At 38.5% G+C, this 18,437-nt stretch overlaps 2 protein-coding genes across 4 annotated transcripts in view; one reads left to right on the top strand and one right to left on the bottom strand.

The window, feature by feature from the left end:
• Positions 1-17,831, bottom strand: part of LOC109918954 (WD repeat and coiled coil containing) — a 24,288-nt gene extending 6,457 nt beyond the window's left edge. The window contains exons 1-4 of one of the 3 annotated variants that reach the window (XM_020518921.2): positions 17,625-17,831; positions 13,964-14,169; positions 11,853-13,761; positions 8,270-8,390 (exon numbers count right to left, since the gene is read on the bottom strand). In XM_020518921.2, the coding sequence (XP_020374510.1) occupies positions 8,270-8,390; positions 11,853-13,751 (2,020 nt within the window). In that variant the 5' untranslated portion in view covers positions 13,752-13,761; positions 13,964-14,169; positions 17,625-17,831. The remainder of the gene's footprint in view (positions 1-8,269; positions 8,391-11,852; positions 13,762-13,963; positions 14,170-17,624) is intronic. The other 2 variants (XM_020518913.2, XM_048596933.1) reach the window with 2 other exon arrangements.
• Positions 17,832-17,859: 28 nt separating this feature from the next.
• fkbp1b (FKBP prolyl isomerase 1B) overlaps positions 17,860-18,437 on the top strand; it is a 249,948-nt gene continuing 249,370 nt past the window's right edge. Inside the window, exon 1 of the mRNA XM_020518895.2 lies at positions 17,860-17,915. The gene's annotated coding sequence lies outside the window, so the exon portion shown is untranslated. The remainder of the gene's footprint in view (positions 17,916-18,437) is intronic.

Genomic DNA, 18,437 nt, shown 5'->3' with positions numbered 1-18,437 from the left:
CTGATGCTGCTTGGCCTGCTGTGTTCATCCAGCTCTACACCTTGACTATCCCTCATCAAGCTTAACCTTTCCAAGTGGAAATAGATACTCTCCTTCAGACCTTTCTCCAATAGTTTCCTTTTTACTGACGACAGACTCACTGGTCTGATGTTCTCTATCTTATCTCTACAACCCGTCTTAAACATTGGAACCACATTAGCTGTTCTCCAGTCCTCTGGCACCTCCCCCGTGACCAGATAGGAATTAAAAATTTAGGTCAATGAGAAATCGGGTACAGTGGTAGGAAAATGGAGAAATTGAGACTGAACAGAAAAGATGAACCGAGAAATAAAGTTTGCAATCTTTTGAAAAAGGTAAAAATAAAATCATACACAAAAGTACAACTTTTAGTTAAATGCTGGAAGCATTAGGAATAAAAATATCTGAACCAGAAACAACCGCAGAAGTAAAAATGGTATTTTAGGAGTTCTGCAAACATGGTACATTCCAAAAGACAGCAGTGGAATTTAGAATCTCAGAATTATTTTACAGAATCATTATGGTGTAGGAGGCGGCTCTGGTGTAGAAAGAACCTACTGTGCCTGAACCATCTCTATTGTCTAATCTGGTTTTATTATCCATTAACAACCTTGTATCTTTTTCCCATATCCCTGCACACCATTACTATCCAAAAACAAATCTAATGCCCTCTTAAATGCCTCGAATGAACCTGCCTCCACTATATTTCCAGGCAGTCCATTCCATATTCTAACAACTCGCTTTGTGAGTCAGTTTCTTCTCATATCACTTTAAATCCATCATCCCTCATGCTTGTTTCTTTTACAAGCGGAAAGCTTGTACATGAAGATATAATTTATACAGGTCAGGCAATATACCTTTATCTCCTCAAGATATTAAGCTTGTGAAGGAATATGTGAATCGGAGAGGAAAATAAAATGTTCATGTTTAACTGAATCCAATATAAAAGGATTACACTAGCAAATTGTTTATGATGCAAGAGATCATACTATTTTCTACAATGAAACTATATGATTTTGTATGTCCACAATGCTGCAATAACAAGATTAACTGGGAACGCCCAAAGGAAATAAAAAAATGGATTGATGCTCTTTTTGTCAAAAGGGCAGACAGAGAACTTGATTCAGACATGTTGCATTCACCCATAACAAGCTGATAAATAATGGACTATATCTCAGGAAACTCAAATTCAGACTAATTACATCCATTTTAATAGCTTCAAAGTTAGAAGTGATTGAACCTCTTGGGATAAGGGACTATAATTTTATAAAATTTCAGATCTGACAAGTGGAACTACCAACGCGTCGGCAAAAATATTTGATGACAAGAAAATATACTAAAATATAACGAGGAACAAACTAAATAATTTAATACGTAATAATACAGGAAAGTGGAAAATCTTTACAATTTTCTTCAATGTATAAGACAGAAACATCCAGAGAAAGAAGTATAACCTAATGGACTAACTGACCCATCTGAATTTCCACATGTCTGGGAAAACCCAAGACTGAGAAACTGGGAGTGGCGAGGACAGGGACAGCATACAAACGGCACCAGGGACATTCCCAACCCCCCCATCACGACTTCACTGAACGCCTGAATGTTGGCAAAACAGACTATCCTCTAGGCTAGTAGTAGCTGCATCCATCACTTGTCAGTAACATAGCACTGGCAACTGGAATTTCTGCACCTAGACGCTCCTTGCACCACCTAGAGGTCACATTCCTGTGTGACAAAGCCATGAAATTATACAAACAGGGAAATTAAAGTGAAGAAAAGTGGTACATTATGTATAGCCTACAAAGAATAAAAGCTTTGGGGGAACATAATGGATTCAACCAGATTAAAATTGATTTGGTGCATGAAGGGCACTGATAAAGGAGCAAAACTTATTTTTAGTACTGATGTCAAAAGTACTTAGGAAGAAAATTAAAAGATTAACATGCTACAATTGAACATACACATGAAGATATGAATTAAGAGCAAAACTAGGCCAATGGAAATGATTGGTATGAAAAGCTCCAATAAATATTTATTTAATTCTCTTAGTTTTGTCAACTTTAAATCTGAAAGAAGTTCTCCTGTATCCAATATTTCATTACAACTGCTAATACTACACAATTCTTTTCTATTAACAGAACGTTGTCTGTTTTAGTCAAAAATTTAAACTCACTCTTTTTTACGAAAGGAAATATAAAATAACAGAAATATGCCAGTGGTTAGTAATCAATATTATTCAAGATTATGTAGCTCTGTACATTAGAAATAACAAACGTATATTACCTGTAATTCAGTTCAGTAACCACACTTGAATTAAGTCAAAGTACAGCAAATTGGAACAATTCAATACACTTCAAGATGGAAGTAATAATACAATACTTGCAGTAATATTTTGACATGTTACTCAAAGAATTTTGTGTGATTGTTTATTTCTACAAATCCTTTTTCTCAAAATGAGTCTTTATCATTTACATCTGTGATTCTTCTGATGCCCACCATCACTCACAGTTTACAATTTCCTGGTCCTAATTGCATTTTCTTCACCGTGGCTATCCAATCTTATACACCTTCATCGCCCCTCAGGTAATCTGAGGGGTCTCAGAATCTCCTCAAACAGAGGTCCAGATCTCCACCTGGCTGTTCTCATATTGAACAATTTATTTAGTTTCATTGATTTCCTGCTATTAGGAGTGTTGAGTTGGTACCTGCATGGATCCTAGCTATCCTGCCTTTTTTCAGAACATGTGGAACATCCCTTTTTTCAGTTTTTGAAACTGGATATGTCAACGTGGCACTCAATGTGGCCTCAAATTCCTCAATACACCCTGTGCCCTCCCCTTACCTTGATCACCATTGTACTTGCTCCTCCCCTCAAATGCTATTGCCTCTCTGAATGCACATCAGCACACCCCCAGCCCAGAGAGCATGGGATTCTCCCTTGCCCTCCCAAACGCGATGTTTTCCCCACAATGGTCACGAGTTGCAGCCTCCTGCTTCTGATGGTCCTCATCTCCTGCTGCCAAAAATGTTAACAAGGACCTCAAGATCCACATCCCGGTCTTACCTGATTCTTCGCCTGTTCTTGTCATCACCCACATCCATCTGCCTACTCAAAATGCCAGGATCATGGAATAGAGGAAATTAGAGATCTATATGTGAACAAATCTCTAACCTCTAATTAGATTATGATGTGAGATATTGGAGTTGAAGGAAATTAGACCAAAGAAAAAACAGAAACCATACACAGTGCTTTCCAAAGTTTCTCCCACTGCATTTCCCACCTCAGGTCAAGGCTTGAAAATCACTGCAACTTTTAGCAAGAACAGTGAGAGGGGGAGCATGGGAGGGGAAATGGGGGAAGAGGACACTATGGCACCTGGAGGTGGGGAGAGAAAATATGTCACAGCAGTTTGGGGGAAGGTGTGGTCATAGAAGGGGCTGAACTCCATGGTGCCTTGGAGCTCAGGACCCCAAACTTTCAGCTCACAATCTCACCTGGGTTCCCAGCGCTGCATTCAGGAAGCCCTACACTACATTGATAACAGTAACAGTCCTGTAAGGAACAAAATACAGAGAAGAGTGGTCTCAAGTTTAAGAAAATAAGTAGAAACAAAAGACTGAGAAAATGGTATTGACATGAAAGGTAGGCTCCAAATAAGAGAAGATAGTATATCACAAATGAATGTCTGATTACTTGATACTACAGTACTATTTGCATTTGTTACTTGTAATAGCTGACAATCACAAAAATCAAGTAGGGAGTACTGTCTAAAAATGCATCTGGACAACTGTCAGTATTCTCAAAAGATCTATTTCATACGGTCATTGATGTGCAGATTCTTCTCACCTGGAGCTTTATAAATTTCTGTACACTATTTTAGAATACCTTTATTTCAAATACTAAGAAAAAATACTAACTGTCAAATAAATTAGATCAACCAACTGTCCTTTTTGTTGAGGTCACAGGAATGAATATGATTGTCACACATTAAGGCATAATCGGATTTCAGTTGTATGGCTTAGCTCAGTAATCTCCAAAGACAATCTCAAGAATCTATTTCTGTTCATAATATGCATACGTTGCCTGAACTAGAATATACAATTTCATGTAGTTGTAATGATTTGTGTTTTGTCTGGCTCTGCAAACAATATAATTTTAAACAGCATACTGAACCATTACAAATTTAACTTATTTTTAACTATGTTATGACACAAAAGGAATACACTGTTCAGAGTGTTCAAATTTAAATAATGAAGATTACCCATCCTGTAGAATAGCTACACAAGGAAAAACTGCTCCTAATTAAAAATCAAATAAGATTTTCAGAATTGGTGATATACAGCATAGAAACAGACCTTTTGGTCCAACTTGTCCATGCCAAACAGTTATCCTAAATTAATTTACTCCCATTTGCCAGCATTTGGCCCATATCGCTCTAAACCCCTCCTATTTATGTACCCATCAAGATGCCTTTTAAATATTGTAACTGTACTAGCCTCCACCACTCCCTCTGGCATCTCATTCCATAAATGCACCACCCTCTGTGTGAGACAGTTACCCCTCAGGTCTCTTTTAAATCTTTTCCCACTCATCTTAAACCTATGCCCTCTAATTTTGAACCTCCCTAGCCTGGGGAAAAGATCTTGACTATTCACCTTATCCATGCCCCTCATGATTTTATAAAATTCTATAAAATCACCCCTCAGTCTGTGATGTTCCAGGGAAAATAGCCTCTCCCTACAGTTCAAAACCTCCAACCTTGGCAACGTCTTTGTAAATCTTTTCTGAACCCTTTCAGGATTCACAACATCTTTCCTTTAGCAGGGAGACCAGAAATGAATGCAGTATTCCAAAAGTGGCCTAACCAATGTCCTGTACAGCCGCAACATGACCTTCCAACTCTGATACTCATAGCACTGACCAATAAAGCAAGCATACCAAATGCCTTCTTCAGTACCCTGTCTACCTGTGACTTCACTTTCAAGGAAATAGGAATCTACACCCCAAGGTCACTTTATTTGGCAATACTCTCCAGGACCTTACCATTAAGGAAGAAGCTCAAACAGCGAATTAGGAGGACTAAAAGGGGGCATGAAGTGTCCTTGGCCAGCAGCATTAAAGAGAATCTCAAGGCATTTTATACATATATTAGGAGTAAGAGGGTAGCTAGTGAAAGAGTCCCACTCAAGGATAAAGGAGGGAGATTATGTGTGGAGTGAGAGGAAGTAGATGAGATCCTTAATGTATACTGAACATTGGTATTCACTAAAGAGAGGATCATGGGTTTGTGTGGGGAAGGTCATGTCTCACCAATTTGACTGAATTTTGAGAGGTGGTAACAAGAATGATTGATGAGGGAGTGGCAGTGGATGTTGTCCACATGGACTTTCGTAAGGTATTTGATAAGGTACCTCAAGGCTGGCTGGTACAAAAGGTAGTGTCTCAGGATTTGTGGTGTGCTGGCTCGATGGATACAGAACTGACTTGATCATAGAAGACAGAGAGTAGTGATGGAAGGGTGCTTTTCAGAATGGAAATCAGCTAATAGCGATGTTCCACAGGGATTGGCGCTGGTGAAATAACTCCACAGAGGCTGGTATCCCATCATCATGTCACCTTTTATTTACACATGGAAAGTCCTTGACACTGATCCAGCTCCCTCAAAGCCAGCTCTCAGAGTGTCAGGATGTATGTCAGACATCCTGGCACTCCTGCTTTTATTTTTTTTCCTTGTGGCCAGCCAGTTCAGAGTCAGTGCTCAACTGAGGAGATTCTAGTCTCCTGGTTATATATATTTTATGGTTCTTTTTTCAAAAACCCCTGCACTACTGCCATACAGCTGTAGCCCTTATTTTACCCAGAGCACCCACGTTGTGCGCATGTAAGTGCAAGGGACATAATTTTATTAAATATTTCCACCACCAGGAAGAAAATCATCCAGATAGTCAGTGAATCAGTAAAAGCAAAGCTTACATGAAAACAAAAGTAAAGGGGAGAGTAGGGATCAAATCAAATCTCTTGTTTTTATCTGTCAGCCAAGACTCCCTGATTGGACCAAATTGACAGCACAAATCAGGGAACTCATTCTATGACTTCCACCTGGCTGACCTTGTTACGATCACTACATCCTCCCTCTCTGAGTTCAAGGACATAGGCCGGTTCTTTATCTTGTAGCTCATCCTGGGACGGTTTAGCACGGCATCAGGTTTCTCCAACTCTGCCTCGAATATGAGTGCCATGTAACACACACTCACCTCGTGTGCCCAAGTGTCTCCAAAGAAATTCACTCTCTTTCTTCTTCAGGCAGCAAAAGCATCAAGGAGCATCGAGGAACAGGACATGTTTTGCTCCTGCCCTGTTTGCGAGATTGCAGCTTTCATATGGTCCACGTGCTTGTTCAGGACTGTCACAGCTAACCAAATATTATATGTCACTGGGTCTGAACTCGCATTGACCATGCCCCTTACCCATGCAGGGCCATTCTCCACGGTTCCCACACCAAACTATCTCTTTTGCTTCGTGGAGTTTTGTGTCCAGCGTTGGCATTCCTGATACCATTTCAGCCTTCACCCAGGTCCGGAAAGATCAGATTTAACCTGGTGCGGAGTGTTCTTCCCATTGGTAACTCTGCTGGAGCTATCCCCGTGATTGTATGAGGGGTCATCCTTTAATCAAATAGGAACCGGGATAATTTGGTACCTAGTGAAACTGTCGGCTGTTTCTTTAAGCCCATAGACAAAGTTTGGTCTGCTTTTCTGCCAGGCCATTGGATGAAGGGTGGTATGGAGCTGCCCTTATAAGTCAGATGCCATATGACTTTAAGAAATACTCAAATTCCCTGCTGGTAAATGATGGCCCATTATCTGTGACCAACACTTCCGGGAGTCCGTGTATTGAAAAAGATTTGTGCAATTTTAATTTGCATTTCTTAAGAGGATGAAATTGGAAGATAAAAGGATACAACACAACAAACTGAGCACATTTCAAACTCAACAGCATAATTATTGAAATACACTCAAATACCAGAAATTGAACAAAATGACTACAAATTTGAAAACAGTCCATCTGAAAATTAAGATCAGAGTCATACAGCACAGAAACATACCCTTACATGTCCATGCCAACTGTCATCTCAAACTAAACTAATCCCACCTGCCTGCACCTGGCCCATATCCCTCCAACCCTTTCCTATTCATGTACTTATCTAAATGTCTTTTAAATGTTGCAATTGTACTTGCATCTACTACTTCCTCTGGAAGTTCATTCCACACATGAACCACTTTCTGTATAAAAAAAACTGCCCTTCATGTCTTTTTTCAAATCTTTCTCCTCTCACCTTAAAAATATGCATCCTAGTCTTGAAATTACATGATCCAAAAATTAGCTAAGGATATTTGAATGAGTTTTGGATTATGTAGTTGGGAGCTTTCAGATCCATATAGATCCCTGATCTTCAAAAGTTTAATACTCTATGGCATAACATTGGAAATGGTTGACAATTTATTTTTCCCCATTTCCCTCCCTGAAGGTCACTTGACATCTCCAGAAAAGATCCAAAAAAGCACTCTGTCGCACTCAACTCCACATAATGAGTCTGCTATTTGTGGTCAGAATGGAAATGATTGAAAATTCCCTCATTAATCATGTCTGGAGACAAATAACCTGGGAGTCCAGTTATAAGTCACAGTCCATTTCCAGCTCATGTGTAATAAAGCACAGTTGTGCCAGCGGTTGTGCTCACAAGGATTTCTGCCATCCACATGCAGATAAGCGTAATGGAAGTTGTTGATTCAGTATGCATCATTCTGTGAAAGCCCTAGCCTTCAAACTTATAACTGCACTGTGACTTTCCTTTACCTTCATGCTAAGAGTTTTCAACCTACATTAACAAGTTACTGTGATAAGTTAAAGAATCAAAAAAAAAAATGCCATTCATTAGCAGCATACTTTTGGTGCTCCTTTTCCAATATTAACAAAACAAAGTTAATTTGGTTTCTCCAGTTCGGGAAATAAGTGACTGAAGTTGTATCAGTAATAACAGTACAGTAATCCCTGAAAAAGAAAAGCTCAAAGTATGGATGAAAGATTCACCTTTTTAACTACAATTATTTTTTCAGCATATAATGATATTTCAGGACTGAAAATCTTGTACCTAGGATCTGCTGAATACTTCTAATACCAAACTTTGCTGTTGTCACTACAAAAAAAAAGGCATCGTACATTTCCTATTTATAAACCACGACTACTTACCATGAAACATTTCAACAGCAAAAAGGTTAAAAACTTCCTGCACCGTACTCAGACGAAGCCTGCCTTCACAAAGGGTAAACGCTCGTTTTTCATCCACAATGGTATTTTCTTGCAGCATTTTCTTCAAAAACAAAAAGTTAATTTTAAAAAAATGTAAATATTTCAAATATAACTTTCAAACAAAAATGCAAATGAATTTAACTGTTAATAATTAAATGAACTCTCTCATACAATTACATAACTTCATAACTTAGTTTCATAATATTCATCAAAATGTGCACATTCACAACTTGTAATGGGTTGTTCTTGGACAATAGGTTCCTGGGACTGAATGCTGCCCAGATTGATACAAGTTTTTTTTCTCCAATGCCTACAGTGCTCCTAAGAAAAATGATTTGCAACTCCTTCCAGATTCACTCATTTCTGTTGAATCCAGATATATATTAATGCAACTGTTGCATCTGAGTAAAGGGGCAATTTCACTCAGCTAGGCCAGAAAGACATTTGGTATGGTAAACGGAAATGTCATACAGCAGGAGAAGCTCTTTAGCCTGAAATTAAGAAATATTATGATTATGTAGAAAAGGGGTTTTTATTCCTCATTTTATAAAGTATCTAATTGGAATGTATGAAATACAGAAACTGGATCCCAAATTGGAAGGATATTCCATTTTCTATCACTTTAATGAGTAAATAAATACACCAAACACAAAACAAACTAAGTGTCACAGCAGGAATTTACTACTAAAGCTTTAGGATTCAGAAGTAAAAATATTATGGTGGATTTTATAGATGGGTTCAATCGTAGCTATTCTAATTGAATGGAAGAAAAGTTTTTGTCCGATTTGCAAATTAATTTTGGGTGTTCCCACACCAACCATCAATATGCTAATGACAGAGATGGATTGTCTACGTTTCTCCCACTGTCCTCCTTGAATTGCTGCAGCCAACTGTAGATTGTCTGGCTTTTGGTGGTTTCCATAAATTGCCTGACAAAAATATCTGGTGAGCAGTCTCAAATGACAGTAGGATTGATCATACTGGAAATCATAGAGACAAGTCAATACTTAGTTCATTTTGAAAAGCCCATCAATTAAGCTGCATTTAGAACATAAATAACATAATTGATTCTTAAACATAAAACACTTCACAATGAACATCTAAACCTCAGCAATGGTTATACTGACAACACCGTGCAGAACAGAAAATTCCAGGTGTTAAGGGTATTTGTTACTGATGTGAATTTGCACATTGAATACTGACTTAACAGAATTTTAAATATATTATAAATACAAAGTGCATCAATAGCCACCAGGATTCAATTGAATTACAACAGCAATGCATATTATCAAAACAATATGCATCAAAGACCACATTTAAAATCAGCTATGCTTATGCTGCCAAAGACCTAGTGAATAAGTTTATGTCCAATTTTTCATTACTTGGATGGCCTTGTGACTACAATATTGATTAACATAGAGACATCACTCATTTGGAGTTCTCTTCAAGAAAGTGTGGTACAACAAATGATTTCACACTGCGTAGTGTATTTTGAAATATTTGTATTAATTTTCTACACAAAAAGCTTCCTATTATCACAAGTTTGTGCCGTTTTCCACATTGAAAAGTTTTATCTATGTTTAGAATGGGAGTTGCTTTCATAAAACCAACCCTGTTATTATGCAATCGGACAACCAGATAATGATAAATTCCTCAGGCTTGTATCTGATGTTTCATCAGTAATGTAAATGTCAAATTCAAACCAGAAGTCTAACTTTCTAAGAAAACAGATTAAACATAAATAAATTAGTTTTCAATGCTTGAGTTTGGGCTTGATATTTTTAGCCTGAGCTGTGACACCACATTTAGCAAGATTTTAACTTGTTCAAAATTAATTCATTTAACAGTTAAAATTGGGCCCTGAGAGTTGAAATTTAATAAGCATATACTTAAAATAGACTGTGTGCCTAACTTCCCAGATTATATCAGCACTTTCCAAAGTTTGCTGAAATGGCCTAGCTTGTTCATTTCTGATACTTTCTACAAAGTAGCTTTTCTTATATAATTTTGAAAACAAGATGATTTTTAAAAGTTTTTCCAAGACAAGATACATATAAAGTACAATTTTTTTCAAAAGAGACAGTGAATGATGATGACACATCATTTGTAGCTTTTGTTTTGCATTCCATAAACAATAGTGTATTAAGAGGTGAGAGAGGAGACAGACCAACAGAGTCAGAACTCATAGGCCCTCCTCGTTGACAAAAGACATTAATTATCACTCATTTTTGAGTAGAGATAAAGATGAAAAAGCAAATAAGGTTATGAAAGATAACAACAGAATATAACTGAAAAAGGTGGGTCATGGAGTATTTCTTATTTCAGTTACTATTACTTCAATTCAAAGAGACATGAAGGGTGGGGCAGGGGTATGGAATGTATGAGGAACAGCTTTTATTATTTCAAAAATATACTTTATTCATGAAATCATAAGTGCATACAAATGTTCTAAATCATATTGTTACAGTCTTTGCAGAGAAATAAACAAAACATTGGAGCTTTGACACTTCTCAGAGCTTCTCTACAGATGCAAAAAACAAAGCCATTTTCTACATATGCAGGAAATAACTTAAGTATATTTTAAGGCATCGAGAGAGTCTGACAACTGAATGGACCATGGTTACATATTGGCAGAAAGACCCTAGACAGCCGCCTTTCCCCACTGTGCCTACAATGGCAGGTGCCCTGAGGTTTAGTACGCCCCTCAGCACATAGTCTTGGACGTTGGAATGTGCAACACCCGGTCAAGGTCAACATTTTACATTGGAAGGCCAACGGGTTTTGGGAAACCAAAGAGTATTTTTCACCTAGTTGATGGCCCTTCAGGTGCGGTTGGTTTTTGTCTCGGTGCATAACCTAGAGAACACCCCAGAGAGCACAGAGTCCTGCGTGACAGAGCTGCTCAGGATAAACCTCGACACAAACCACTACATCTCTCTCCAGACCTTCCTTGCTGAAGAACAGAAATGTGTTAAGGGAGCTGGTTGGTCATCTCCAATTAAAAGCAGTTAACACCTGATAATTTGAATATCAGCACCTTTATGTCCTCATTACTGCCAAAGAAAGGAGTAATGTTTAGTTTATTTATTGTTTAAAAATAAACATATTTTCAGGCATTTCACGTTTAGAATGAAAATAATTAAGCTAATCTGATAAATCTTTCATGGAATAAAAATTAAATACTAAATCTTATCCAGCTTTATTTACATGTACAGAGCTAAACATAAATAATGAGTTCATATCTATAATAATTAGAACAATGAAATGTTTTAAAAGATCCAGTTTTAGCTGCTATAAATAAGCACTACTTAAAGTAGATCACATGACACAGCAATTTTCATCAGCTTCAACAGTTTTTGGATTAAGTCTAGCTTCTTCTACAGGTAGTGGATACAGATTGAAATTTTGAAGTCTTCACATAGCAGTGAATACATCAAAAAAAAACGATTCTGATTTCTAAACTAAAAGTATATGATGACCACCTTTATTTTGAAAGTACAGTTAACATTGTCAAAATAAATACCTGATAGATGACGTAAAGGATGGATGGATCAGATGAATAGGTTACTGAAGACTTCTTTCCATTTTTGTTATAATCTGATATTTGAGAAAGGCACTGCTTTATCTCTGTTAAGCTCTCAAATAATCTATCCATTTTTTTGGACAATTGTTCCATTTTGTCATTTGTATGGTCACCAATATTCAGTGAAGTACCAGCAGGTGACTGTGTAATTTGGTCTCCATTAAACAAGACTGGGCTAATCAAAGTCCTATTTGGTGTGCCTCGTCCATGATTATCTATGGAGCCATTTACAGATTCATTGGCATTGTAGCCTAAGATCACTGTAGGGTCACTAGGTGAGACTCGTCCTGATGATTTTGGCATACTTGCTTCCCAGCTTTGCTCACTACCGCCATTCTTTACTTCCTCTATCAATCCCTTTCTAATGTTTGGAAATCGAGTTGCACTATTTCCTGGCAATAATAGTTCTTTTCCTGCAAATTGCTCTTCCTTGGACAGATCTTCAAAATACTTCTTCATTCCAGAGATGTTAATGCCAGGCTGCCCAAGTGTCTCTGATGATACAGAACCATCATCCAACAATAGCTTTTTAGTCATAAGTCTGATTAAATAACGGTCTGAATTTGAAGATGGGAGAAAAGCAAGATCATTTATTTTTTGCCTCCCAACTAAGAGTAATAGTAGTTTCTCAGTCAGAAAACACAAACCCTTTGGCCGTTCATTTTTGTGCAACTGTATTTGCTGAATGTTGGGCATACTTGAAGAGGTTACTGAATACACAAATATTATATTACAATTATTTGATGATACAGCAATTGTACATCGACGAGGGTCAAAACACACAATATCAGGGACCAGAATCCCAGGGATGCTTACTTTTCTAGTTGTTGTCACTTTTCTCTCAAAAGTTACTAAAATCAGATGCGATGAATCATGACCACTTCCAGTAAGGCAATCCTTGCGCTTCAGGTGAATAAGGGGGCTAGGATCAGATTTGCGATGAGTTGCCAGAAGATGAGTCAGATCTAAAGGGCCAGATGGCGAAAACATTGGACCTTCTGTCAAAGACCTTGAGGAATCTACTGATTTTCTTCTCACATTCATTGATTGGTTTTCTTCAACTGCCAGCATTGTGGGTCTTGACATCAAGGATCCAGTTTCTGATATAGGAGCAACCTCAAAGGCAGCACCAGCATTCAGACCACAGATTTTATCAAGGGGTAATTCAGTTGTCACAACCACTTGAAAATCCAAACATGCCTCTATTGCACAGATGCATCCTCCAACATCAAATATGGGGCAGAAATTACAAGCGTGAAGAGTCTTTTGGTTATTATTCCATATGTATGAATGAAGGGCACTGCCTACAGCGATCACTAAACGATTTCCATCTGTAGTCCAACAGGCACAGTGAATCAAACCACTACCTTTGATATCTGCTTTAACTCTACGGTTGTCAATCTGTACTGCAAACAATACAGAGGCATCTCTCTTTGTTAATACCACTAAGGCATCATATTTTGGATGCCACACACAGCCTTGTTGCAATATTGGAAAGATTTCTCCCAGTTCACATGTTTGCGAAACCAAAAGCTTGTTGTGTTCCAAGGTGCTGTTTTGTAACTGCCATACCGTTATATGTTTTTTATGCTGCACAGCAAGCAGTGCCAAAGTCCCTGTACAACAAACAGGACCCCAGTGAAGGCCACTGACATGTTCAAAACTTCCAATGACATTGCTGTCGCCAAACTTGACCTCACCATTGACTAGGTGAATGGTGGTAAGAGCAACCTGTTTTCCATCTGTCCAGGCAATCCCATGAAGCGGATGAACAGCTTGATGTAATACATTAACTCCAGTCCGCAGTAATTTTGCTTTTCCAAGCTCCATGCTGAACATCTGAAGAATTCTGGAGGTAATTAAAAAAAAATTAGAATCATACTTAAACTATCAGCATATTTTCTCCAATAAATATTACTTGTGTAGATCTTAATGCTGTATACATATGATCGAGTCAAAACAATTTAATCTGTTAATACTTGCAGTACCATTGAAAGAATGTCTCACTGAGATGGTCAGTGCAATCTCTCTTACACTACTCCGTCACTTACCTAAGACTCCTTCAATACAGCCGTCCAAAAGAAGAAAGCTGCAGCATTTAATCCATAATGACACCTGAGCTGATTATTCTTTTTAGTAGTCCAAGCTAAGAATGACAGATAATTGAACCTCTCAGCAGAAATTACACTAATGAATACGAAAGGAGCTGCTTTCCCACTGCAAAACGTATATCAGGAATGAATATTTCTTGGTGTTTCTTGAAGATTTAGAGGAAAAGAAGACATTTCTTGTTATTTATTAAAGATTTAATGGAAAAAGGAAGCAACACGAAGCAGATTATGATCTAAATTGTTGAATTCAATATTGAGTGTCTGGAAGGCTGTAAAGTGCCTAATTGAAAGATAAGATGCTGTTCCTTAAGCTTATTTTGAGCCTCACTGACACACTGCAGTATGCAGAAAATAGACGTCAACATGAGAGCAAGGTTAAGTATTAAAACAACAGACCCACCGCAAGAATGGGGTCACACTTTCAGACTGACTACAGGTGTTCTGCAAAAATGGTTACCCGATCTGTGTTTCATCTTCACTGTGTAAAGGAGACCACATTCTGAGCAATAAATATAGCAGACTGGATTGAAAGACATGTAAATCACTATCTCATCGGGAAGGAATATTTAGGACCTTGGACGGTGAGGAGAGGTGTTAAATGGTGAGGAGTTACATCTCTTGCTTTTGCATGGAAAATTATTGACTAGCTCAGATGGCTTGAATGACTAGAGTGGGTTCAATTCCCATTCTGGCTGAGGTATACTTGGGGCGTGACTCCTTACTTTGCCCCTGAAAGTGTAAGGTGAAGGCAAACCATTACCAAGATAACTCAAAATGAAACATCAGCAGTCAACAGGCCAAGGATATAAGGGCAGAATACCTACGCCATGCCAAATCATCACAACTGTGGGATAGCCAAAGCGCTTCCCATTCCCTACTTTTAAAGTTGTCACTACAATCAAACACACATCCACTGCTGCACAGAATTTGGTTAATATGGTGTGGTTGCAAGAGGACTTAAACTATGGTACTGGAGAAATTTATGCCCTTTGACTAGTAACAGTGTAAAATGTTTTGTGTCCACCTGAAACAGCAGATTGGGACCCTCTTCAAAACATGATACCGCTGGAAATGTATTTCAAGTGGTAGCCCTTAGATTTTTTTTAAAATGTTGAGATGGCAATGCAGTGTTTGCAGACCATACTCAGGTTTGAGGGCATATCAACTGGATCTAGGCCACCAACAGATAGGGTGTCCACAAAGGAGATCAGTAAGTAATTTTTGTAAGACAATAAAAGAGCTTTCATTATCATTTTTCTCACAAATACACAAAAATTAGATTTGTTTTAATCTCCCAATTTACTTTGATGAGATTTCAAGGCATAATCGAAAGTCTGCAATAACCAGAGCATAACCACAGTATTGATTTTAATAATTACTTTGATGTCCTATTGCCTCATTCTAATAAAAAAATTTTTAAACTTTAAGAAACATCAACAGCTAAAATCTTTCATTCATGGTTCTTTCCAATCTTACTATTCAATAGTGCATCTTGCATTGCTTCTCACACAGGATTTCAACACTATACACTTAAAACAACTGGCCCAATATCCAGTAGCAGATTAGTAGAAATTTCTTCCAACTAAAAGCCATCACCTTCAATACCGAATGCAAACACTACTCCCTAGAGATTGACTCCATCCCTTTCCCTTCCAACTGTGGCTGAGCACAGTTGAGCAATGTGTTTTGTCACGTTTGACCTTGAGAGAGAGCTACCAACTACATACCCTCTCCATTACCAAAATCACCTACCTTCACCTCAGAAACATTATTCAACTCTGTCCCTGCTTCAACTTACGTGCTACCAAAACTAGCATTTACTACTTCAACGCATCGTGTCCAACCTTTCACCTTGCATTCTCCATTAAAATGAGCTCAACTGAAACTCTGTTGCTGTATTCTAATGCAATCTTGTTCATCCATCACCACTGTGCTCTCTGACCTACAGCAGCTCCAAATACAATAATGCCTTGATTTTAAAATCATTAAAAGAACTCCCTCCATGGCTTTTTCCCTTATCTCTGAAATCTTCTCCAGTGCTCCAACAATGCTCCAGTTCTGTCCTTATGCAAATTCATATTATTTCCTCCATAATTAAAGATCTTGCCTTCAGCTTGGACCGAAACATTCCACTTTATAACTCCATCCTGCATTAAGGCATTCCTTAAAACTAAGCTCTTTAAAGAGGCTTTAAGTCATCTGAAATAATAATTCTAAAAGGATCAGTGTCAAATTCTGTTTGATAACTATCTCATAAATCACGTTGAGGTGCTTCATATTTAAAATGCTGTACAAATGTTACAAAGTCACCATAGCCCCAGCAGAACATAAGGCTGCTCTCTAAGAGAGAAGTAACAGGTGATGTTTTAACCTGAGGGTCACCATACCTCAAGCAAGGGGAAAGAGGTTGAGAAAAAGAGTCCTTTTCATGGTAACCTCAGCTAGTGCAGAAATTGAACACATGCTTTTGGCATAACTCTACATCACAAACCAGCCATTCACCCAACTGAGCTGACATCTTTGAATGTAACATAAATACTATACAAATCAAACAATTTTAAATATTGCTTTAATAATTAACATAACAAGTTTAAAGTTATGAGGGACATCAGTTGAAACAGAATCCATTCCTCATCGGCAATGTTAATGATTTTATTGAATGGCAAAGCAGACTCAATGGACTGAATGGCCTACTTATGCTACTACATTGTACGGTCTTAACACATCATCCACTTTATTATAGTTTCCCAAAAGCTATCTCAACAATAACTGCACACCATTTTAAGAGACAATTACTTTCAACAACTTGTTCACAATTGACGAAGGCAAACTCTGTTCTGAAGGTCTGAAGTATAGATAGATTTCATAAGTACCATTTCAAAAACAGAGATAGGAGGCTCATGAATCATATGAGGGTGCCAGCCTGTCAAGACCGAAGCAACTTAGAAAATAGGAGCCAAGATAGGCCATTCAGCCATTTGTGCCTGCTGCACCATTCGAGATGATAGATAAGTATATGAATAGGAAAAGTTTGTAGGGATATCAGCCAGGTGCAGGCGAGTGGGACTCGTTTAGTTTTGGATTATGTTTGACATGGACTGGTTGGACCAAAGAGCCTGATCCCGTGCTATCTGACTGTATGATCGTGGCTGATCATCCACCTCAGTGCCCTGTTCCCGCTTTCTCCCCATACCCCTGTGATCCCTTTCACCCTAGGAACTGTATCTGTTTCGACTTGGCCTCAACGACTTTCTGTGGCAGCAAATTCTACAAACCAAACACCCTCTGGGTGTAGATACTTCTCTTGTATTTACGCAGCATTATAAACACTTCGGGAAGCCTCGAAGCCAATGGAAATGTGTTGCTATCAATCAGGGCTGGTCATTTGTGCACAGCAAAGTCCCGCGAACAGCAAGCGATGAGAATAAATGACCAGACAAAGGATTTTGTTGTTGAGCAAGTAGACCAAACAGCACAGTTTCTGGGATGCTTCGCCCACATGGCGAGGGGAGGGAAGCAGGTAGCACCGGGAGTTGAAGCGAGGGAGTTGGGCGAAACCTGTTCCGTTTCGACGGCCCCGAGCGGTCGCGGTGACACTCACCCAGCGACAGCCTTCCCGGGGCCTCCCTCCCCTCACAACAAAACCCCCCCAACAGCAGCAGAAGGCTCGGAGGGGCTTCAGCCGCACGGGCACAGAATCCTCACCGGAAGCTTGGCCCTAGCAACCGCCTTACTTCCGGTCTGTTCGTGGAAGCGCGGGCGTACACGGCACGCATGCGCGAAGCTCATTCCGACACGGAAAGGGGAGGATGGGTGAGGTATGGTGTCTGAGCCATTGGAAAATACTGACTATTTCTTTCCCTCTCCATCCTCACAATAAACCTCAACAGAGGTGGGTGCAATGAGTATAAGGAACTTTTAACAAAGAAAAAAGGAGCCAAGGTATCGAATTTTCTGATTTTAAACTGGTGATGGGTAATTACACAGCTGCTAGCATTTATCAGACAACTGGGAACATCTTGAAATTAAGGTAAAGGGGGATAAGTTCAAACCACTTGAAAATAAAGTTAGGGCTGGTTGGAGGGTTTGTTTTTAAAACAAATTTTTGCATAATTAATGATTTAGGTGAGACATTTAATGTGAAAAGGAGAAAGCCAACACTAGAGATATATTGGAGTTCACCACACCAACTAAAAAGCAAAGAGTCACATTTATGTAGCGCTTATTCACGATCACTGAACATCTCAAAGCACCTTGCAACCAATTAAGCCTTAGTTTTTAAGGGGAGTTACTGTTCTAATGTAAGAGACGCAGCAGTTATTTTGTGCTCAGCAAACATCTACAAACAGAAATGTGATAATGAACAGCTAATGTTTTTGTGATATTGATTGAGAGATAAATGTTGATCATCTCA

The sequence above is a fragment of the Rhincodon typus genome, chromosome 5, assembly GCF_021869965.1.
Source record: "Rhincodon typus isolate 14 chromosome 5, sRhiTyp1.1, whole genome shotgun sequence".
NCBI classification, from domain to species: Eukaryota; Metazoa; Chordata; class Chondrichthyes; order Orectolobiformes; family Rhincodontidae; genus Rhincodon; species Rhincodon typus.
The sequence above is the reverse complement of the archived record's forward strand: the minus strand, read 5'-3'. Positions and strand labels throughout refer to the sequence as shown.